Below are 25,268 nucleotides of genomic sequence, written 5' to 3'. Positions count from 1 at the left end.
GGATTGGAAGAATAAACATAGTTAAAATGTCCATACTACCTAAAGCAATCTACAGATTCAATGCTATCCCAATCAGAATCCCAAGAACATTCTTCACAGAAATTGAACAAAGAATCCTAAAATTCATATGGGGCAACAAAAGACCGCGAATTGCTAAAGCAATCTTGAGCAAGAAAAACAAAGCCGGCGGAATCACAATCCCCGATTTCAAAACATACTACAAAGCTACAGTGATCAAAACAGCATGGTACTGGTACAAAAACAGGCCCACAGATCAATGGAACAGAATTGAAAGCCCAGAGATAAAACCACACATCTATGGACAGCTAATCTTCGATAAAGGAGCAGAGGGCCTACAATGGAGAAAAGAAAGTCTCTTCAACAAATGGTGCTGGGAAAACTGGACAGCCACATGCAAAAGATTGAAAATTGACCAGTCTTTTTCACCACACACCAAAATAAACTCAAAATGGATCAAAGACCTAAAGATTAGGCCTGAGACAATAAGTCTTTTGGAAGAAAATATAGGCAGTACACTCTTTGACATCAGTTTCAAAAGAATCTTTTCGGACGCTGTAACTCCTCAGTTGAGGGAAACAATAGAAAGAATAAACAAATGGGACTTCATCAGACTAAAGAGCTTCTTCAAGGCAAGGGAAAACAGGATTGAAACAAAAAAACAGCTCACTAATTGGGAAAAAATATTTACAAGCCACTTATCCGACAAAGGGTTAATCTCCATAATATACAAAGAACTCACACTGCTTAACAACAAAAAAACAAACAACCCGATCAAAAAATGGGCAGAGGACATGAACAGACATTTCTCAAAAGAAGAAATGAATATGGCCAATACACACATGAAAAGATGTTCATCATCGCTAATCATCAGGGAAATGCAAATCAAAACTACACTAAGATATCACCTTACACCCGTTAGATTCGCAAAAACATCCAAAACCAAGAGTGACAAATGTTGGAGAGGTTGTGGAGAAAAAGGAACCCTCATACACTGTTGGTGGGAATGAAAACTGGTACAGCCACTATGGAAAACAGTATGGAGACTTCTCAAAAAGTTAAAAATAGAAATACCCTATGACCCAGCCATCCCATTACTGGGTATCTATCCTAAGAACCTGATATCAGAAATCTCAAGAGTCCGTTGCACCCCTATGTTCATCGCAGCATTATTTACAATAGCCAAGACGTGGAACCAGCCTACATGCCCAGAAACTGATGATTGGATAAAGAAGATGTGGTATATATACACAATGGAATACCACTCAGCCATAAAAAAAGACAAAATTGGCCCATTCACAACAACGTGGATGGACCTCGAGGGTATTATGTTAAGCGAAATAAGCCAGTCAGAGAAAGACGAACTCTATATGACTCCACTCATAGGTGGAAATTAGTATATTGATAAGGAGATCTGATCGGTGGTTACCAGGGAAAAGGGGGGGTGGGGGGAGGGCACAGAGGGGGAAGTGGTGTACCCACAACATGACTAACAAAAATGTACAACTGAAATCTCACAAGGTTGTAATCTATCATAACATTAATAAAAAAAAAAAAAAAAAAGTACAAACTTCCAGTTAGACGATCAAGAAGTTCCAGGGATCTAATGTACAGCATGGTGATTACAGTTAATAGTACAGTATTATATACTTGAAAGGTGCTAAGAGAGTAGATCTTAGATGTTTCACCACAAAAAAGAAATGGTAATTAGGCGAGCTGATGGAGGCATTCGCTAACGCTTAGGTGGTAATTATTCTGCAACACGTAAGTGTATCCAATCAATGTGTTGTACACCTTCAACTTACACAACGTTGTATATCAATTATGACTCAATAAAGCTGGAAAAAATTTAATAATAAAAGTTAAACATCTTTAAATTTGTGTCTTCTGAATCATGAAACTGTATTTAAAAATTCAGTATTTATACTTCATGTTTGCATTTACTCAACAATCTATGTTACTCCTACATGGAATAAAAATATAAAACCGTGTAACTTTTCTGTAAGCATATCTCTTGGAAATTATTTGTGAAAGTTCATCCTGACTCTGAATTTTAAAAAAGGTGCTCAGATGAGACTGAATAGTTCCATAGAAGCTGTTTTTCCTGGAGGCTGTATTTACAATCTTCAACACAGACTCATCGCCTTCAGAGTCATTGTCTCTTGCATGGCCTATTACTGTAGCCTCATCTCCCTTATCGTCCTGCATCTAAGTTCTTCTTATCCTGCCAGGATAATCTCCCTAAAGTGCAGTTCAGGCATGAGATTTACCTCCCTTGAAATACTAGAATATTTAAGAATTGGGACAAGCAGTCTCATGCACACAGTCTTTCGCCCCACTCAGGTACATAAGAATGGGCCTTGGGCTTGCAGCACTTCCTTACCAAGAGATGAAGAGCCCACAAAGCCTCTGCTGGCCTTGTCACCTTGTGTGGGGATACCTTTCCCTGGATGCCCTTTTGTCTTTGCTTGAAGTGTGTGCATCACACGGCCCCTGGCCAACCCCACTGTTACATCTCTGCCGGGAGAGGACAGGCTCTTTCTACTGCAGCTCAGGAGGGGTAGACAAACTGCCCTGCATCAGCCATCAGGAGAGACTCGTTGCCCTTGGGGGACCGACGCCCACTACTAAAGCTGATCTTGCTGTCTCTTCCCTGTGTAAGTAAAGCGTTGTTCCATTCAGCGCTTGATCGCATTGTGTTCGTGGAGACTCCAGTACGAAGATGCAGTGAGCAGAAGTGTTTGGACTTCTACTCCTGGCGGCTGGCATTGTGATGGTCTTTGCTATCCTCCATGTAGTTTGAGTCTTCCCTAGGGATGGGTAACCAGTGCACGGTGCCTTACTCTCTTGAAAGTGATAACCAGTGCATGGTAATCTGCTCTGCCATTAGGAATCAAACTATGTGTGCTACAATCAGATTCAAGTTTACAAAACGAGGTCACTAAATTAAAAGTGGAAAATGAACCTGTGTATTACTATCTATGCACTGCAAACTCCCACAAGAAGAAAAAACTTAAAGCATGTCTAAAATGTACCATAATCATCCATGAAGAATATCTTTTATTTTCATTAAAAATATCCTAATTGTACACTTATTAGAAAGCTGCATTTCCTATTCTGTGTTCCATAGGCCTCCCAAGAGCCTCTCTTAAAATGCTGTGGCAGTGTCCTTCCATTCCAGGTGGGAAAAATTCTCACTTGCTAAAAAACAAAAACGTCAACCTCATCACCTATCCATTTATTATATGAAATACATAAAAGCTTTTTTAAAATACTTAGACTTCAGATATTTCCAGAGACTGTCTGGGTTCATAGCCTGCTCCACCTCATGCCAGCTAAGTGATCTGGGACAAGCTGAAAGTATCTCAAGACCCTGAGATATTTTACTTGTCACTTCTTGTAATAAATTAAATATGTCTATGTATTATAAATACAGGAACTATTTACTTGCTGAAATAATCTCTAATAGGAATTACTATTACTTATTTTTCCTAAATTCACTCATTGTTTAAATCATATAATCCTGAAAGAATTTCAAACTCATAGTGTTGTTGGGAATCAGCACTATGAAAAATCAGCAGCATTCTAACAGTTCTAGATAGAAATTCCATGATGAAAATAAAATTTTGTATTTAAATTCCTAAGATTTTTTTCTCCAAAAAGAAAAGGTGGGTAGCTTTAGAGACACTGTATTAGGTCGGCCTCTGGAAGAAATAACAGTGATTTTCATCCTGCATACCTGAACAGAGAAAAACATTACACAAAGGAGGAACATGATGCAGTTTGAACATCTGAGTCCACGGTAACCAACAAAGGGAAAACAGATACAGCAGTAAGATGATGACAAGGTCCTCAGGCAACTGAGTTTTAAAAAGAAGTTATTGGACATAGAAGGTTAAGCCGACTGATTCTGGACTTCCTATAAAAAGCCCTAACTCTTGAAACATTTAAGCTCTTTGTACTTTTAGACATACTATGTACTTTTATATGAAGAATGTACAACTCTTGGGGGCATCACTTATTTTGTTTATACTTCTGCAGCTATTCAGTGACTTATACATGATTTTAATCAAATTAATTTATTAATTCCTCCCAACATGTATTCTGTTCTAGTAATAAATGAAAGTAATAAATGAAACACTTCATTTATTTCTTCATTACAAAATTTCTACTTTTACAAACAATGCAACAATTCTAACATAGTTCAATAGAAGGAAAAATAACTATTTTATATTAGGTAAATAAAATAAATCAAGAATATCTGATGTAATCAACTGAAGCAGGAAAAGCACACCTAACTTCCAGAGAACATCACACAGTAGTCACCAGAACAGCGCCCTCTGTATCGTAAGCACTAATCTCTATGGTACTATCTTAATACACTGATAGATGGTGTGCTATGCCATACAAAACCTATGTGGCCGTGTACAGCGGCCAATGCAGAGACCTTGCCTGCTTTGTCCAGCACTTTCTACCCAGTACCAAGAAAGTTCCTAGAACAGAATACATGTTGGGAGGAATTAATAAATTAATTTGATTAAAATCATGTATAAGTCACTGAATAGCTGCAGGAGAAGTATAAACAAAATAAGTGATGCCCCCAAGAGTTGTACATTCTTCATATAAAAGTACACAGTATGTCCAAAAGTACAAAGAGCTTAAAATCCCTATCTTACATTCTGTATGAAACTTTAAACCTAGAATGTACAGCTCCCTACATACTTTAATTTTCATATCACATACCCTAGGAAAGAGTCAAAATACTAGCACACAGGCTTAATACAAAAGAATCAGCTTGTGATATTTAAGTAACATAAATTCCTTGTGAACAATGTCTGTTTCAAAAAAGGATATAGCCGTAGAATGGCACAAAAGAAGACCCGAACAAATGGAAAGGCATATCATGTTCTTGCATAAAAAGATTCAACATTAAAAGATGGCAGTTCTTCCTCTCTTGAACCTACATACACTTTCAGCAACAATAACAAAACGACTAATGGGTTTTTTAACTAGACAAGCTAATTATAAAGCTCAAATGCAAAAACATAAACAAAAAAAAGGAGGATTCTGAAAAAGAACACCACAGCAAGACAAGAAGTCCTATTAGATATTAAACATTATTTTAAAACTGCAGTAACTAAAAGGGACTGGTGCAAGCATATCCAGATCTCTGCAGAACAGAAAGTCTAGAAACAAATCCAATGATAAAGGTGCTAGAGCAGAACTCTAATGAGGGAAAGGCTGGATTATCAAACAAATGACGTTGAGGTAACTGGGCAACCATCTGACAAAAAACAAAAACAATAGGATCCATACCTCACAACCTACCCTGGACACACTCCAAATGCATCAGTTTTAACTTTTAAAATCAAGCCATCCACACGCCAGAAGACAAATGGAAGGACTTTCTTCCTGTGTTCATCAGTAGCAGTTGCTAGTGTCGTGGAATGGATTCTGACTCCCAGCGACCCTGTGGACAGCAGAGCGGAGCCCTGCCCGGTCTTTTTGCGCCCTCCTTTCACCTTCTGGCGCTGTACCAGACAGTGCTCCACTGCAATTCATAGGGGTTTCATGGCCAATTTTTTCTCAAGGTGGCGGCCAGGTCCTTCTTCTTAGTCTGTCTAGTCTGGGAGCTCCCTGAAACCTGTCCTCCATGGGTGACCCCGCTGGTATTTGAAACACCAGTGGCAGAGCTTTCAGCATCACAGCAACACGCAGCTGCCACAGTATGACAATGACAGACGGGTGGTGTGGTTCCCTGACTGGGATGCAAACCCCGGTCCTGTGGATGACAGCACCCAATCTTAACCATCACACCACCAGGGCTGGCATTCAGCGATAGAGAACTGGTAAAATAAATTATATCAAACACATAAAATACAACAAGGAAGCTCTTTATGTCTTTATATAAAACAATCTCCAAGATATACTGACAAGTAAAAACCAAAACAAAGAAAGATGAGGATACATGTAGAGTGTAAGGAGAAAAGATGATGGGAGAAGAATACTTATGCTTGCACATGAAAGGAGACAAGGAATTTTAACACTGCTTCTCTCAAAGAGGGGAAAATGTGCAGCTAGAGGTCTTGTATGGAAGGGGGGCTTTTCCCAATATGCTTTTTTTCTCATCTTTCTGATTTTTAACCACAAGACTACATTACCTAGCTTTAAAAATTATTTTTAAATTGTAGGGGCTGGCCCAGTGGCTTTGGGGTTAAGTTCGCATGCTCCACTTCAGCAGCCTGGGTTCATGGGTTCAGATCCTGGGTGCAGACCTACACCACTCATCAAGCCATGTTGTGGCAGCATCCCACACACAAAATAGAGGACTGGCACAGATGTTAGCTCAGCAACAATCTTCCTCAAGCAAAAAGAGGAAGATTGACAACAGATGTTAGCTCAGGGCCAATCTTCCTCACCAAAAAAAAGTAAGGGTACAATTGGCCACTGTTTCACTTTTCCTTACAGTATATTTTACAGCAAGTTTAAGCAAGAGCAAACGTAACAGATATTTCCAAATATTTATATAATCAAATATCTTATATATCTACATTTTATATATTAGATAAATTTGCAAAAAGTCAGCTAAACATATGTTTCAGGGTTATAAAGTAATTGAAACAAAAATTCAAAATAATAACTGAAAAGTAGACTAATGGAATATCCAGTTTTCACGAGATGCCTCTTTTTAACAAAAATGTGTGATTAGTTTGTTTTAGTAATGTCAAGAGGCCTCTGGCCTGAGAGGTTAGGGCCCATATTTGAATTTGTTTTCTCTCTCTGTTATTTTTTTTTAAACCCGGTTAAAGTTTTATCTGTGGTGTATACATTCAACTACAGTCCCGTATACATACATATGTACATACAGTGCTACAATCAAAACAACATGCTTTAGTTAAATAAGGGTTTGCTTCCTGTAGGGTCATTTATAACCATATCATGCAAAGACCAACATTATCATATCTTCTAGTGAAATTACCACTACATAATTTCAATACTAACTGAAAAACATAAGGCTTATATATATCAGTGTCAGGGGAGAAATAGTTACAATGTTTACAATTTAACAATGGAAAACAGGTAATATGGATCAGAACAAATCTATTTCAAGGCAGTTTTGTATTTTACTGCCAAAGAGGAGTTTGAGAAAGGTAGCAATTGAAAAGATGACCTTGAAATGTTTCACTGAATACCTAAAAATTGACAATTTATGCAATATCTCTGAACAATGCTTTATTATTTTTATAGTACCGAAAACTTAGAAATCAAATTTGGTAAAGACAGAAGATTGAAAAAGGAAAAAACTAAATCTATACTATCTACGTCTGTAGTTTACAGATTTTAACTCCTCTGAAAAAACCATATACTTTTTCAGTATATCCTTCAAGAAAGCAAGAATGCTCTAGTTTTGTCCTTATTCAAGTTGGAGTGTAAGATACAGTTATTTGACTTAATAGTTAATGAGTATCATAGTTCTCTTCTGATTTCATCTCATTCATACGTGCTGCTGTGAACAAAAGTAAGAGTAAGTCCTCGTGTAGATTTTAAAAAGCGATATCCTTTGATGCCATCGTACATAAATTACTTTAAGATACTCTGTTCAGCAACTCAGCCAATACATTTTCCTAACAAGCAAAGTGAGGGCGAGGGAATGGTTACGCAATCTTCCCAGGCAGAATTTGACACTGAGTTTGTTTGATCTTGGGTGTGCTTTTTGGCCTTTCTGTAAGTTACTCCTGCTTGGAGGTTTGGGGAAGCAAGAAAAATGGAATTATCCGATTTTCTTGGAGTTAGCTAGACATACTGCACTCAAGTAAGTGTCCCTTCTTAAATCGCCTTCTTGGGTCAGGTACCCTGTTGACTTTTCTCCTATTAAAGTTCTTATCACTCTGTAGTATAATTGCCAAAGTTCTTGAATATCTTTCCAACTGGACTATAAGGTTCTTGGGAAGGGACTACACATTGTCTGACACATGGTGGGAACTCAATACATATTGAATAAATCAATGTTTTCCAGCAAAAACCGCAACATAAAACTTAGTGATAAGTAGAGCCTAATCAACTTAGTAAATGAACGGAGAAGAAAAAATCTAACACTCCAATCTGTCTATGTAAGTATTATATCATGAGACAAAACCCTACCAATGCCTGTATAGTAGTCCATTTTCAGATTTGACGGCTAGAACATTCATTACCCAAATTTTTCAAAATAATCTACAGAGGAATTTCCAAATGTCCTAAGACCTAAATCTTGTTGTTGTTGTTTTAATCTGTTTTCATTTAAGAGGAAGAAAGCATCTGAAATCACTAAGTTCTATTTCCTTACATTCCTATCACTTAAAAACAGCTGAAATGATTTTTCCTTTTTTAAAAAGATTTATGGCTAGTAACAAAATTCTGAAAATACAAGTTCATGATGGAAAACTGACTCAAATATAACAAGGCTATTATAAAAAATATGAGGTTTAGGTTCTAGTTACTTAACTTGGCTCACGGTTTAGAATAAGAGTATTTTTTAAGTTAAGTATATTATAATTTTACTCACTTCAAAGCTTCCTCCAATTTTTGGATTTTCTTTTGAGCATCTTCTTTTTCTTTATCTAGTTCACTCTGCAAGTCATGAATCTGCCATGACAAAGATATGCAAAATTTACCAGAGTACAAGTAAAGTTTACTTAAAGGAGAACTACAAACAATGAAGCAGTAATCTTAAATCCATTTTTAATATAAAATTAGACTTAGATATTTCAAGATGGAGACTTGGTGAGCCATAACCATTTACTATATAATTATTTCAGTACCAATTTTCTGGTCAAAGTTAATAATTGTCTGACTCTACCTGCATGTGGATTCCCTGTAAAACAAACTGATACGTAAGAAACTCAAAAAGAAAGAAATCACTTTTGAATTTTTTTTAAATTACAGATTAGCCAAAGGAAAGGAATCTCACAAGATTCAGCAGAATACAATAAAAAATGTGTCTCTATTCCCCAAACACGTACAGCTTATGATGAAATAGCCTTCTCTTCCACTGTTAGGAATGATTCGTAAAAGCATTTACAGAGTTGGGGAGGAGATCCCCCCACCATAAGTATCTCTTGACTAAATGTGGCATCCTTTGAATAGATGAGATGGCAGCACAAATAATGAGCGCTAAATGAAAATTTCTCCTCAGAGAAAGTTCTTCACATGCAAACGCAGATAAGCACACCCAACACGGACATTATATGGATCTAAAAACAGGAAAGGAAACTTTGGTACAGCTGGAAGGAAGGGGAGGAGTCAAACAGCAGCCATGGCTCCACATACATGGCAAGTGAGGTGCAGAGCCCAGCCAGCACGTAAGAAAACTCAAGTCACTTAGTAGGGTGGGGGTACCAGCTAACCTGCTGGCAACCCAGGTGAAGCTGAACGTCTAACTGATGGGTACAGGGAACAGGGGAGTAATGACAAGAACAAAACCAACAAAACACACACACACATACACACAATCACAAACCTTTTCAAAGACTGAATCACTGCTAGCTAAAAATACCTGTAGTCAGCTATTTACATTAGTTTGGACAGAGACCTATTTAACTCAAAAATCCCATATTCTTTGGTCTTTTCCTTTTATAATTCTCTTCTATTTTTTTCACTTGCTGTCTTAGTAAAAATAAATAAAATAAAATGCTTGTAAACTGAAAGTAGAGAGAAATTTTGCATGAGAGCATCAAAAAGCTTCTACAGGCTGCTATGATGGCAATCACCAAGGTGAGAAAAAACTGAGAAACAGAGAGGAACACGCACGGTAGCAGGGAGGGTGGACTACGGGAGAATTGGGAGATGTCCTCCATATTTTAAATGGTTAAATCAAAACACTTACAAATAGTTATCTTAGTAGGAAGAGAAAGAGCAACTAACTTGCCTTGCAAATTTTTTCCACTACAATTATTCTACATTACATGTGGAAAAAAGTTTATCTAAAATTTTCCCAGATTCAAGACCGAAATTACTGTCTTACTTCTCTTGGATCCCGAGAAACACTTGGCACACAGTAGGCATGCGAAATTGGATCAATAGGGCAACAGAAGCATCATTCTAACACTGATCTGGTTTTTTTAATGTAGAGAATCAAAGGATTAAAGCCCCAAAATTCAACTCAGAGATGACCTAATGAGGACATTTTGGAAACATGTTTTTATATCAGTAAATCCTTTCTTGAAATGAAATTTTCAGTGAAAATCCAAACACCAACTTAAAAACACAAAGAAAAACGAATCTTTCTTGGGAAGAAAGTCAATGGGAGAAACTAGCATCCGCTCAGTTAACGTCTCAACTGTTACTTTCAGTGGTGTCACTCATACATATTTACCTATCCTTTTGCTTTAATCTTTCTCTGTTAATCAATTTAAGTCTCTTGTAAATATCATACAGATTTGGCTTTTAACTCAAATTATACATTTTTTTTTTTTTTTAAAGATTGGCACCTGAGCTAATATCTGTTGCCAATCTTCTTTTTCTTCTTCTTGTTCCCAAAGCCCTTCAGTACATAGTTGTATATTCTAGCTGTAAGTCCTTCTAGTTCTGCTATGTGGGACACCGCCTCAGCGTGGCCTGATGAGCGGTGCCATGTCCACACCCGGGATCCGAACTGGCTAAACCCCAGGCCGCCAAAAGGCAGTGCGTGAATTTAATCATTCAGCCACGGGGCCGGCTCCTACATTTTCTTTTTTCAGTAGGTGAGATTATTGGATTTATTGCTATCACTAAAATATTCTTATTTATGGAATTTCTCTTTACGCTTCCTAGTTTTTTATGTTCCTTTTTTATACGGCTTTTTTTGTTGTTCCAAACCCTGCCATGTCCTGATAGATTGATAAACAGAAACAGTTTTTAATTTCACCAGTGATACTATATAGACTCCACAATTATTTTTAACCTATAATTCTCTAATATTCAGCAAGTAAAACATTAACTTCTGTGTCCTATTTTTTAAGTAATAACCTGGCACGTGTTTACTTCTCCCTCTCCTATCCTTTTTAGTTTTCTTTTAAATGATCTGAGAATGTGGATCCAGACAGCTATTTTAACATTTTGTTAACTTTACTTCCCTTCTCTCAAGAATTTTTTGACATTTGCATTGTTTTATATCACGTACACAATAAACATTTAAATTCATCTCTATTTTAGCTAATTTTGGCATTCACCACTACTCCTTTTTTGTTCTTGAGTATTTTTTGTAGTTTGGTTTTGATTTGAGTTTTTGCTTATCCTTAGGTTGATTAAAGTACATCATCAGTAATTTTATTTTCAAAAAGAATATCTGAGTGATATATCCCTGAGGCTTTACGTATTCAAGAATGTCATTCTGTTGCCTTCCCCTCCGAAGGAAAGAGTGTGTATAAGATTCTTGAGTCACAACATTTTGGCCTAAAAACAGAGCATATGTCACTCTATTGTTTTACGACATTAAGATTTGCAACATCTCTCTGATACAGGGAGAATCTTCTAAACTCTCATAAACAGACCTTCAGAAAAGTTTTCTCCTATCTTCATTTTTGTGTTAATTTATTCTGAGCCTCTTTTCAGGAATATCAATTGTATAATACTGGTTTTTCTATTTTCTGCCTTAATATCCATCTTCTTTCTCAAAATTTTTTATTCCTTGCCCTTTTCCTTTGCAGTCTGAGAGATAATGGCCTGTCCTTCATATCACTGATTTAATTCTTTACAACATCCATCCTTCCCCAACCAACTTGTATGTGGATTTTAAAACTACTATTAGGTTTTTAGGGTCTTTACAATCCTTCCCATGACAGTACCCCATTGTCACCTCATCCTTTTCTTTCCTTATGATATCTGTTCCTCTTTCATAGAGATCATATCTTCTGGTATTCTACTGATGAATTTCTTCATGTTTTCTTTTGGAGTACTCCATTTTCAGAAGAAACTCCTTTCTCTGAGTCTTCTCTGTAATGTTCTCATTCTTTTGCTCTACAGTATTTTTCCACAGACCCCATTTTGGCTTTTTTCTCCTACTCATTCTTAAACAGTGTATTATCTGTTCAGATTTGGTGCTTGGCAAAAAACACAGGGGGCATAACCTTGCCTCTGTTTCATGTCTCCTAGCATGATCTCCTCCCAGGAGCTGTAGTTAAAATCCAGTTCCCAGAAATCCCCAGGAGGGTTTGGGGATCTCTCCTCAGGAGGAGTTTTCTCCACAACCCACTCCTTCGGTACTCTGGAACAAGACATTACAAGGAAAACTAACAAGGAGTTGCTATCAGAGTTATGGGCGAGTCAACAGTATTTTACATATTGGGACTGTACCTCCAACGGACTGTGCTACCAAAGCTTCCCCTCTATTTCCTGCTCAGGTTTTTTCTGGGACTCAGAACTCCCTGTATGAAAGCATAATTGAGATTTAACCCTTTAAGTTAAAAGTTCAAAATATTACCCATTTTGAAAAAAACCTATCTAAAATTACATCGTGATTATGAGTGCAAGCTCTGGAGTCGGAGTCCAGCTGCATGGGTTTTTAGCCCCACCCCTTCCTCTTTATTTTTTTTTTGAATATTGGCCCAAGCTAACATCTGTTTCCAATCTTCCTCTTTTTTTTTTGTTCCTCCCGAAAGCTTCAGTACATAGTTGTACATCCTGGTTGTAGGTCATTCTAGTTTCTCTCTGTGGGATGCCACCACAGCATGGCCTGAGAAGCGGTGTGTAGGTCTGGGCTCAGGCTCTGAACTGGCGAACCTCAGGCCACCGAAGCAGAGTGTGTGAACTTAACCACTCAGCCACAGGGCCAGCACCCCCACCCCTTCTCAAGTCACTTAACCCTCTGTGCCCCAGGTGCAACCTCTGAAAAATGGGGACAACAGTGAGAATATAAACAAGATGATGAGTTAGTAAGTTACTCCATGTAAAGCTCCTATAACAATGTCAGGAACATAATAAATGGGCACAAATGTTAAAAGATTATCATCATTGCCCTCTTAGATTGAACACTCTCTACACAAACACGTTCTTGAAAACACAAGGTCACTATGAACACCCAAAATCACAGTGTGCCACAAAACAGTTAACCCCCTTAGATGGACTGTCGGCCCTTCCAGAAAAAGGCCCCCAAATTGCTAAGCATTTTGAGCTCTTGTAAGCGCCTTTTCTCACTTGCTATTCCATCTTAAACTCTGTCAAGCTTTCAGCTGCTACTTCCTGGTCGGTGGGCTAACTCAAGCACCTTGATCTAATTTATTGCTTCTAAAACCATTAGAACAATTTCCAAAGCAGGAATGGGACTATCTGGGTGGGAGAATGAGAGCCTTCCCTCTGAGTTAAACATGCACGTATCAATGCACAGACTTTCGAGCTGGGGGTTTCTAGAAGCTGTTTCTCATTTATTTTTATATCCCCAGCACCCAGCACAATCCCTGGCCCACACCAGAACAGTCAATAAATGCTGTTCTGGGTTTGTTTGTTATTTGTTCTTAACTGAATATATGTATATTGTATGCTTAAGAGCCTTTTTGGATTATACTTTTAGTTTTTACCTGTATTCCAAATAGTGGACAGTGACAGAGATAATGTATTCTCAATTTTTCCTTTTTAATGCACTAATGGCAGTGGGGAATAAGGCTTGAATTGATTTGCTTGTAATCCTTTCCCCATTATACATTGTTAATACCAAAAAGGAATGTTAACAATTTAAATAATTAATTTAAATAATGAAAATACAAACCAGAAAGTCAAAGATACAGCATATATTCTCAAACATGTTTGTCATACATAATTGATTTAAGTAGCCATAAGCACATTTACTGAACATTTACTAAATGTGTATTTTACTCCTTTGCATCCTAAGAATTTAAGTAACCAAGAAAGGAGTACTTGCATAAATAAGAATGAGATTTGCTATATATAAGGAAATAGATGTACTGTGGTAGACCTTATGGCATAAAAAAGAGTCCTGAAGTGCTGCTGACCTACACCCCAACTAGCTGGATAACCCCACCATGTCTCTTAACCACCGTAACCTTGCTTCCCAATATGAAAAATATGGGGCATTGGGCTGTACAACTTGTACAAATTGTTTTACTGTACAATTTCATATTTGAAAACTTCATTCAAGGCACATGTCCTCTTAAATGAAATTATGCCCGTAGTAGTCAGAAAATATTACACAATCTATTATATGTAAAACTATGGTAATTTTAAATTATTTTTAACCTAATTAAAACTATTATATGCGTATGCTAAAAACTGGAATAACTACCTTTAATGGTTTTGAACTCCATCAGACTTTATATCTCATTTGTTACACAGTTCCATCAGAATAATGATAAGCAGATATTCCAGTTTTAGAAATATTCCAGCACCTTTTAGAATACACAAGCTTGACATCTGTCTCCTGAGCTTCTCTAGGTAAACAGCACCATCCTTCACTCTCTGGTGCCTGTTTGGAAAACAAGCACTCGGTTATTTGTAGGAGGCAGGTGTTTCCTCACTAGTAAAATCATTTGGCCTAACCATTTCCTGATTGAACAGATTAGGACACTTCATCAAACAATGACATTTAGTTTTACTACCTATCATTTGTTTGATGTTCAAAGATCTTAAGAGCAGGCAATAGCCTCCAGAGATCAATAAAGACCATTAGATAATGTGTGTGTACTTAAATTAGGGACAGCATCTGATGCCAACTGTTTCTCTTACCTCAAAGACAAGTTAGAATCTCCCATGCCGCTTTCTTATTGGCATGAGGAAATAATGTCATTCAGATGGCATTTCCTCCTCCTGAGCAGATATTCAGAACAAAGTTTTATGCCAAAAGTTATTGAATGTGCACACCTGTGACACTGGCTAACAAACAAAAGCCCTATACATCCCATTTAGCTATCCAGTTACACAGCCCAGGACTATGTCAGATTTACGGCAGCTCTTTGAGCAGGCAAAAAGGATATTCCCCGAGGGGGGTACAAGACATCAAATCTTCAAGGCCTGAGATCACAGCAGGTTTAATAAAGAAAGAAGAACAGATGTCAATTTAAAAGGGGGAGATTATGGAACTAATTGTAAAACAAAAAGTGACATGCTGAGCAACATTTTCTTCCAATATAAATAAATGTTAGAACATATGCAATATGAACAAATATGCTTATTTTTCTTTTAAAGAGTGCTATTATTTTAAAAACGTCATATTTACATTGAAAATACAACACACTTTAACTAGTTACATTATTAAGAAGCCAGGCCAATTGATACCTCATGGAAAGGGAAAAGCTGTGGTTATGATGCCTCATAGAAAGGTCTGCGGTCTGCTCCCTGAAGTGAAATAGAACAGGCGTGGAGGGAAGGTTACTGGATGAGAATGAACTGAGCTCTGACAGTCTGTTTCTTGTGTGTGCCCATCAGGGAGAGGGGCTGATCCCAAACACTTAGCTTACTTGGTGGCTACATACCCAAGAAAAGATAGAGGTAGGAGAAAGACTGTCTTTCCAGCTTTATCTCTGTATCTAACAGTCCTCAGCAGGACTTAAACAAGTTTGAGATAGGAATACATTCTTTTTTAAAATTAGTCAATGCGTGCCTTTCTGCTTGCTACCGGCGCCTCTCTCTGTCTCACAGGTACGCAGATACCATCTCTCAAGAAGAGGGCTGACCACAGAGTGCAATGGAGCAGAAGGCCAGGAAGGCGTTCCTTAATGGACAGGGAGCCAGACAGCTGCCCAAAAATGAATAGTGGACCAACCAGTACACGCAGAGGATACAGATGCCTTGTACACGGGGGAGCGAGGCTTATGATAATGCATAGTCTTCTTTTGGTAAGTAAAATATTTATGAAGCTGCATGGTTCAACAGTAGAAACTAAAAAAAATTATTTGAATAAAAGCAGTATTTCCCTCTCCTGTTCAGATATCATTTTGTAGACCCGAAATATTTTAAGACCTTGCATTGAGTTCTATCAAAACTGCAGCAAAAAAACTTTAGCAATAAGAAAATTGATTATAATTTTAAAGAGCACATACTCAGGTCAATATATGTCAGTGGAAATACTTTTCCAAATGACAGTCTTCTTCCTAGACTTTAAGCTCCTGGAGAGCAGTCTATGTCTAATTTATCCTTAACCCACTGCCCCTATCCCAGGACCTCGTACAATACCGTGCCCAACAGAAGCATTTAATGAATATCTGCTGAGTGACTGTGTGGATAGATAAGATGTGATATCACAAAGTGTCTTAGGAATTTTGTGCTATAAAGCTTGTTTAATTTTAATTTCATATGTATTTTAATTAGTTAAAGGGTTAACCTTTTTCTCATTTTTTATTATCTGTGTACTTCAGAAGCAGATTAATTTGGCAAACGTTAGAACAGTAAATAATTACAAAAGCTGCAACAAAATCTTCGCTATTTCAGCTACTCTTCTACACTCTGTCTTACAGCAAACAACAATTTCAAAGCTGAAGTTTAGTAGTCACAAACTCATAGAATTCTGTACTTCATTGCCAAAGATGTTAACAGTGTGTCAAAAAAACCCAGTTATTACTAATAACAGAGATACCAGCATATGTCAGTAGAAATATTCACTATTCTAAATGAGAAGAAACAATTATCAATCAGTTTTTAAAGTAGTAGACAACTCCTCCAGTGTTTCATATTCTTTGATGAAATAGTGAAAGTTCTTATTACATATATGACACAACAGAATACAAAGTAACACCCACCGATTGTACCATATGTTTAAACTGGTTGAAAGAAAATATAATTTCAAAGTGTTACTATGAGAGGTTAACATAATAATACTCTTCACTCATTAAATATAGCATACAACTGATGTTTTAATATTGATATGATTAATAATCAAACTGAAGATGTTCATAAACAAAAAATAAAGAAGCAAAATTTGATTACTGGCTAGCCGAAATGAACTTAGAAGTAAGTTATTCTGTAAGGTCTAGAATGTGTGGCTTTACAAAAATGAACCCTCATTCTTAATTGCTTCCTTTGCTATTTAAATGTCTTATAGCTTCTCACAAAACATATTACCTTTTTCTCATAGGTGCGTTTTAAATGACTTTTCTCCGTCTGAAACTTATTTTCTTGATCCTGTGAATGATAAGTATTTATTTTGATTATAGTTAAAATTGCTACTAAAGTCAATAAAATTAGTAATCTGATGAAATAAATCAATCTACTTGATGATAAACTTTATTTGAATTTTCCACATTAGTAAGAGAGCCCTACCTGTCCAATTTTGTAAACTAGAAATAGAAACATGAGTAGCTTTACGTTAGAGGCCATAAAACCTTAGTTATCTGAAGATGTTACTACTCTCAGAAGTACCTACGTTACAGTAGAAGAGAAACTTCCTGACCCTTTGGATTAGGGGATTATTTAAAAATGACCAACTGAATCATGTGGAAATAATAAATTTGAAGTTACATCATTCATCAGTCCTTGGTACTTTTTCACCATGAGGGAAAAAAAAGATCTAAAAAGTAAGAAAGAGAGAGAGGTAAGAGAAATTGTGACGACTGGCAAATAATAATTTAAAAGGAGGGAATTATACTAAAATAATAATATATTTAAATAAGGTTATTTTTTAAACTCATCTCAAAAAGGGAGATTATTCAAACTAAAATTATTGTTCTTTATTCTCTGTATCTCATTGGCATCTCCTTTTGTTAAAATAAATAAAATAAGATGAAAAACGACACAATGAAATAAAAGAATCAGAAATGACTACTTACATTTCTGAGTTTTTTTTAATTGACTCTCATTTGTACATAAAAATCAAGAAAAGGGAAGGTGAGTTTCAGCCATTGTTCTTCTGTGTAAAAACACTGCACTCACCCTTAGTTGCTGCTTTCTTTGAAGTTCTGATTCCTGTAACTGCTGTTTCAATTGACAGATTTTCTGTTCTAATTCTTTAATCATATCAGATGCCTAGAAGGATTTTAAGAAGAAGAATAAAAAACAGAATATTGATTTTTGTACCATCCTACTTCTGGTTGAATAAATTTACCATTTTTCCCCCCGAAGGTTCAATCACAATTGAAACTATCTATAAATCTGAATGAAAAGTGTTTTTAAAAAGAGTAAAAAAAATTAATCTTTTACAGTAAAAATATAAATTAAATTCTGCATAGTATTTAAAGTTATGAAAATATAATACAGTGTATAATAATAAGTTTATAGAAAACTTTTCAAATTTCAATTTTAAAACCAAACCCACTGGAACATTTAATTCATGAAATATCAAGTAATTGACTACCTTAGAATTGTAGCTATAGGATACTCTTGCAGAAAGTGTCAATTCCTGGACACAAAGGTGCATGGGTGTTGGTGAGGGTGTCTATGGGCTCATACACGTGTTATGTGCTGACAGGAAAACTAAAGTATACCCAAGATTTCCAAAGAATAATGATAAGGTATATAGTTACTTTAAAAAATGTATTATTAATGTAACTGAGCATTTCTTCTTGGATTTTTATGATTCCTCCTTTAAAAACTTTGGCACTTAAAAGGGTTAACTTATTATAGCAGAATTTAGTTTATTAAATATTTATGTCATGCTATACATCAGACATTTAGCATTTTCAGTATTTTAAATACCAATAAAAATTCTTTCAGTTATTTCAAGAATAAAACACAGGAGAGACTAATTTTGAATGCCCAATCACTTCTCCATGGCCCTCACAGCTGCACGCTGAGTGAAGTCACTAACTACTTTGCATGGTTGCGTGTGCCAGCACACACAATACCTTAGAAACGGAAAGCGCATGTTCCTTTCTCAGAAGGTTTATATCAGCATCACATTTGGTTTGTAATAGTTTCATGTTTTGTTCATAATCATTTACAAGGTGATCTTTCTCTTTATGCAGTGTGTTGCGCCTACAAGCAATAAGAGACAAAAAAAAAATACTTCCAATATATTTAGAATCAACCTCTAAAATGGAAATTTTTAGTCAACCAAATCCAAATGCATTATCTTTCAATATGTCAAATAATTATCCACATTTTTATCAACTGTTTTTAAACATTATGCTTCTTACGTTAAATGGGACTTAAACAAATGGCAGTATTTAGGTTGGAGACCTCCCAAGATTAAACGCACAAGGTGGGACTAATTTGGGCAGATAATTTATAGAGTTAACATATAGCTACACAGTAGTACTACACAGCCACACCCAAGCGAGGTCTGACTTCACACAGTACCTTGCCTTTACTTCTTGTAATTCACTACATGTTATCTGGTAACATCTCTCAAGTTCCAGTTTTTCTTGGATTAACTTCTGCTTCTGTAAATTACTGTTCTCTGCTTCTCCTGTCAGCTGCTGGACGCGGGACTCCAGTTCCTTGACCATCTGGTTCTAAAAGAATAGACCATTGTTAAAAAAGCCTCTGACTGACTTTAGAACACTTCTGCATCATTAAGTAGCCCGAAGAAAATATATATCCTATTAGAGATAAAAATTCAGAAAACAAATGTATCATAGACCATACTAATAAAAATTAAACCAAGCTCTAAATTAACCAAGTCTTTAAAAATAAAAATACTTTCTACCATAAAACTAAGACCATAATGTTTATATGCTTTCATTCATTCATTCATTCATTCAGCGAAGATTTACCGAATCTGGTACTATTCCAGGTCTAGGGACACGGTGGTAAACAAGAGAGATGCAGTCCCTAACCTCAAGATTGTTACATTGCCTTTATGCAACTGAAGAAATTTCCATTTGTTTGGTGAATAATCAGCAGGGTTCTTTACTCTTCATTTGAAGTTTTAGAAACCTTTTTAAATTATAAAAGCAATGTAATAATATTTTTAAAAAGGAAATTCATAACCCAAATATTTTAATACAGGGGTTATCACACAAATGACACATGTATTATAAGTGTATAGGAATATTTTATTACATAGTCACAGTGTTCATGCACAAAATTTTCATTTGTTTCACTTTTTTATTTACTTACTTCCACAGGCTCCAAAATTATCACATAATTAAATCATTTCCCTATTATTTGATATTTAAGTTATTTTGAATTTTTCATCTTTATAGAACTAAATACAGGTGTTTAGGATTAGGTACTCTATATACAATTAGGGTAAACAAGCATTAGCTATAAGGACAATTGATTTTCATTTTAACAATTACTTCCAGTAAGTGTGAGTAACTTGAAAAAGTTAGGATGATGTTCCAATCAATTAGTATCCTTTTATACTCTAAGATAAATGTTTAAAACAAATTTTAAGAACTAAATAATATTACAGCCTCAATATCCTTTACTCCTATCATCCATTCTTCATAATAAAATGGATTAGGTATATAATTTAAATTTTGGTGCAATAGCTTCCAAATCTAAGAAATGGAAATAATTATATCTAACTTAAAAATATGGTATATAGCTTAACTTTTTAAAATGCATACAATTCCTAGCTCAGAGCTTGACACATATCAGATGCTCAGATTTCTTCTCCATACATCTATTCATTCTGCCTCTTTATTAGTGATCCTTCTGCTTTAGGAGCTCCTTCCAAAAGATAGTTTCAATTTTCCAATACATATTCTAAACTCTCCTTGTTTACTAAATATGAATTGACTAGAAGAAAGAAAGAAAAGAATACATTCTTTGTCTTCCAGTTTTAAATGGTGGAATAAAGATGATTTGTATTCCTTCTTCTCTTGGAAATTACCAAACATAGACAAGATATACTAGAAATAGAAATGAAATTCCATCTTAATAAACTCTAAGAGAGGAACTTCTATTTCTGGCTGTGAAGGAGTACCTTGCAGCATATCACAGTCTCCCTGAGAACAATTGAAAAACCAAAAAGATACAAAAGAAATCAATTTATTTGTAGGCATTGGAGACCTTCCAAGGCAGCTAGGACTTAAGGGCACCAGAGGAAGAAATCTCAGAGAGATGAGTCAACATTCTGTAAGCAACTTTCACCTTTGAGGCATTTCCAGTCTTGGAGGATGAGGATGGAGCAAGGAAATCAGAGCAGAGGGTGGCCAAGGCAGCTAGGACTTGAGGAATCAAGATCCCTGAGAGAAGGGATGCACAGAGAAGTGAGCTCCACACAAGCAGTTTTCTCCTCAAGGATTTGCCAAATTCTTAACATTCACAAGGCAGGAGACTAAGAAACCAAGGGCAAATACTCTGAAAAGCAGACTAGAGTTTTCAGCAGTATCACTGTACTTAGGAGCAAATGACTGCATATTATTCAAGGAGGAGGGCCCCTACGAACATCACAGGCTTTCACTGGCGACATGCATTGAGGGCTACAGCTGGGAGTGCAAGTGAATCAGGGGTAGACCAAAGATTCCAAAGACTGCAACCCAGACTGGAAACCATCCCTGAATGATCAGGAGGGCTGTCTGCAAACTAGCCGCCTCTCAGGCCAGGGCAGAGCCTCCCTGGAGGAAGACAACATTCACACACAGAAATCACTTACATGAGACAGAATAACATCAATACCAAATGCATCATAAGGAATTCTTTTTACAATTTTCAAAAACATTGAATATCCATAAGAAAGGTAACAAACCTCACCTCTAAAAAACAGTAGGTCAAAGAAAAACTATAAGATCCCAGGTAAGCTATGGTGAGATACAAAAAGCAATAAAACTTGAACACGCAGATCTCAGGAAAAGGGGAAAGGGGAAGAAAGCATCAGGAAAAGGAAAGTTAAAATGAAAATAGCTCCACGAAGAAAGAATGCATATGGGGGAGATACATTAAGAAACATGAAGGGAAAGCTTATGGAAAGCAAGCAAAATAAAAATCAGAATGAGCAAAAATTAAACACAAGAGCAAACTATACATATAGAAAAAGAGAAAAAGGATAGCTCACATTTACATAATTGGTGTACCTGTTGTAAAACAGGTGTAATGGTAATGGTAATGCTGTAAATGGTGAAACAGCAAAATATAATAAAAAACATACCACAAGAAAACTTTACAAGAAAAATACGTACTGATTGAAAGGGCACACTATAAAACTGACACAGATGAGGAACACCAAGGTATATGGTAGAGTTATTGAACTTCAAGGAAACAACCTTTTTTAAACATTATCAAATATGTCATTCTCCTGCTCAACACCTTCCAATGACTCCCCTTCTTCTCAGAGAAAAAATGATTATCACAGCCTCTCTGATCTCATCTCCTACCATTCTCCCTTCTCATTTCAGGCACACGGGCCTTCCTGATGCTTCTCAAAGTCGTCAGGCCAGCCTCAAGGCCTTGCATTCTCTGTTCCCTCTGCCTAGAGCACTCATCTGCCTAGAGCACTCATCTGCAGTAATGCAGAGCTTACTGCCTCAATTCTTTCAGTTCTCTGCCTAAACGCCTCCTATACAGGAATCCTTCCATAGCCACTCTATCTAAATAACCAGACCTCTAACCCCCAGTCTCTCTGGTCTCATAGACTTTATTTTTCTTTTTAGTACTTATCACAAATTGATGCATTTGGTTCTTTGCCTATCTTCTCCAGTAAACTGTAAGCTCAAGACATTGCTTTGTTCACTCTAGGTCTCTTGCTTCTAGAACAGTGTTTGGCTTGCAGTAAGCATTCAATAAACATTTGCAGACTATCGATATTTTTAAAAAGTAAATTTTTAAATAATTGTTAAATTTCCAAAATCTTTATCCCATACTCAAAACTGGAGTGATTTCTGGTGACATTACAGAAAAATATTAGCACATCGTACAGGTTATAATTGGATGATAATGAGAAAATAACAAACATTTGTTCTTCATGGAATATACCAAAAAGTTTTTTTTGCATTACAAAAGAGCGAAAACACAAGAAATTCAAAGTAGTGATAAAGATATTCCCCATTATTAATAGAATTTTTGAAAATCTATTTCTTTTTTCTCCTGTTCTTAATGAAAAAGAAATATGTGATCATTATAAAGTATCAGAAAATACCTAATTGTTAAAGAAACTAAGGCAAAGAATGTTGAACTGATACAAATAAGTAAGTCTCTAGACTCCAGACTTTGCTAAGGAAAAAGGGTTTCTATCAGCCAGAAAACCAGACAGCCCTCTTTCTACAATATGAATACTGAATACAGTAGACATAAGAGAAAATGCTCAGATAAAAGTATAAAAGTGTTTATCATAAGAGAAAGACAAAAAAATATAGGTGAGAGGGAAAGGCATCCAGCAAATAGAGAAGAAAGTGAAGGATGTTGAAACAGTATTTTGATCTCAGCTGTCTGTATCTTATTGAACAGAGCAACAGTGATAAAGTGAACTTGAAATTTTAACTCAGGAATTATTAAAAATCATCAGAAACTTCTGAGATCTGAGAGGAAGAGACTTATGAAGAAAACAGGGAATTCGGAATATAACTATTCAAAAGGAGCAGAACTATCAGAAGTGATTCCTTCTCATGTCCTTTTGGATGCTGTGCGCTTTGCACTGCTGGCCAATCTTCCTGAAGACAAGTAAGTGCTTTGAGTACCCAAAAGTACTGACAGGTGAGTACCTCTCGTACCAGAAATACATGTCCATCCTTATTCTTCTCTGCCTGATGGCCTTCCTTTAGGTTCTAACATGTTCATGACCAGGACCTTACATAACCCAAACTAGGTGGGGGTACAGGCAAGCAGGAATCACTGAGGGATTTCCAGAGAAAAGAGCAGTTGTACCTAGCTCTGGGGTGCAGGAATGAAGAAGATCCAGGACATCAGCAATGTTGGACAGCAAGTACCAGGGGCAGAGGTTTAGACACAAGATTCTGGTCCCTGTGTTGAGAGATCAACAAGTCTCACAAAGACTGGCTCAGAGGAAGATAAGACACGGATTTAGGCGGAGGGGGACAAAGGAAGGCTCAGAAGTTGATTACAAACTAGCAATTTGGTCTCAATTATAAATATGAAGCTTGGGTACTAGAACCAGGATACATGAAAAGAACCTAGAAAAAAGATAACGTGATTTGGAATCATCTGAATATGGAACTATTGCTAACCAAATTTTCTCCACGCAACAGAAGGAACGGTTGCGAAACCTGAGGAAAAACTGGTGCTTGTAAGTCAGAAGTAGCTTGTAGGAAGAAGGAAGAAGAGAAATAGAGAGGTCCTGACAGCTGAAAAGCCCATACCTAACGACATCCAAGCGAATTATCCTAATAGTTACACTGAAAACACCTGTCAATCAGACCGCTGGACCAGAAGTCACTGAGGAATCAGAGATCACTCACTGCAAGTGTTCCAGTGTCTCAAAATAGACCAATTTTGATTCACAAAAAGAGAAAGAAGCTGAACTTCATCTGACAAAGACTAACCAGTTTGATGATAATAATTGCCATGGTTCTAAAATGAATTGTTAAAAGGATTATTAGCAAGCCTGATCAATTAGACTACCAGTAACAAAAAGTTATGATGGATTAACCCAATTTATTTTACTCTATTTTGAAAGGGTAAATAAATTGATAGGTAATGAGGACAAGAGCATAAGATGAATTTATGTGGATTTCTAAAATTTATAAAAAGCATTTATTTTACAAAGTTTCTCTTGAAACCTCAGTGAACTAGATGGAAAAATCTGAGCTGGAAGACCCTATAATTATGGAATTAGTAGCCAAGTCAACAAAAGTATAACAACGATATTTTTATATAGTCCTTCTCCTATTTGAACAAATTAAGCTATCCACCCTAAATTTTAACATAGGATGATTTTTCTAATTCAACAAGATTACGATTATCTTTTTACAACAATTCTTACTCTAGCACCATCCAAGTATGAAGTGTACACTCCCAATTCTTCATCAATAGTAGAAATAAAAAGAAGAGCCCCCACCCCAGGTATGCAAAGCTGGTTCAGCATTCAAAAATCAATTAACATAATCCATCACATCAATAGCTTAAAGAAGAAAAGTCACAGGATCAAATCAAGATGCATAAAAAGAATTTGGCAAAATCCAACATTCATTCATGATAAAGACTCTCAGGAAACTAGGAATAGAGGGGAACTTCTTTAACTTCAGAAAAAATATCTACAAAACAACCTACAGCTAAAAGAAACTAGAAGCTTTCCAACTAAGATCAGGAACAAGAAAAGGATGTTCTCTCTCACGACTGCTTTTCAGCATCACACTCAAAGTCCTAGATAATCCAATTAATCAGAAAAGTAAATAAAAGGTATATTAATTTGAAAGGAAGACAAAAACTGTCTTTTTTCACAGAAAACATGATCATCTATTTAGAAAATCTGAAAGCATCTACCAAAAACCTCTTGGAACTAATGAGAC

General features: G+C 36.2%; 1 protein-coding gene across 4 annotated transcripts in view; it reads right to left on the bottom strand.

Moving 5' to 3' along the window:
• The window catches only part of CEP112 (centrosomal protein 112), a 460,069-nt gene that overhangs the window by 324,237 nt on the left and 110,564 nt on the right, over positions 1-25,268 (bottom strand). For all 4 annotated transcript variants that reach the window (XM_046677462.1, XM_046677465.1, XM_046677464.1 and 1 more), the window contains 5 exons: positions 19,216-19,370; positions 18,762-18,891; positions 17,851-17,943; positions 17,044-17,103; positions 8,564-8,643 (listed from right to left, as the gene is read on the bottom strand). In XM_046677462.1, coding sequence (XP_046533418.1) covers positions 8,564-8,643; positions 17,044-17,103; positions 17,851-17,943; positions 18,762-18,891; positions 19,216-19,370 — 518 coding nt within the window. The remainder of the gene's footprint in view (positions 1-8,563; positions 8,644-17,043; positions 17,104-17,850; positions 17,944-18,761; positions 18,892-19,215; positions 19,371-25,268) is intronic.

Source organism: Equus quagga, chromosome 11 (assembly GCF_021613505.1).
Source record: "Equus quagga isolate Etosha38 chromosome 11, UCLA_HA_Equagga_1.0, whole genome shotgun sequence".
NCBI classification, from domain to species: domain Eukaryota; kingdom Metazoa; phylum Chordata; class Mammalia; order Perissodactyla; family Equidae; genus Equus; species Equus quagga.
This window is presented reverse-complemented; position numbering and strand designations above follow the sequence as displayed.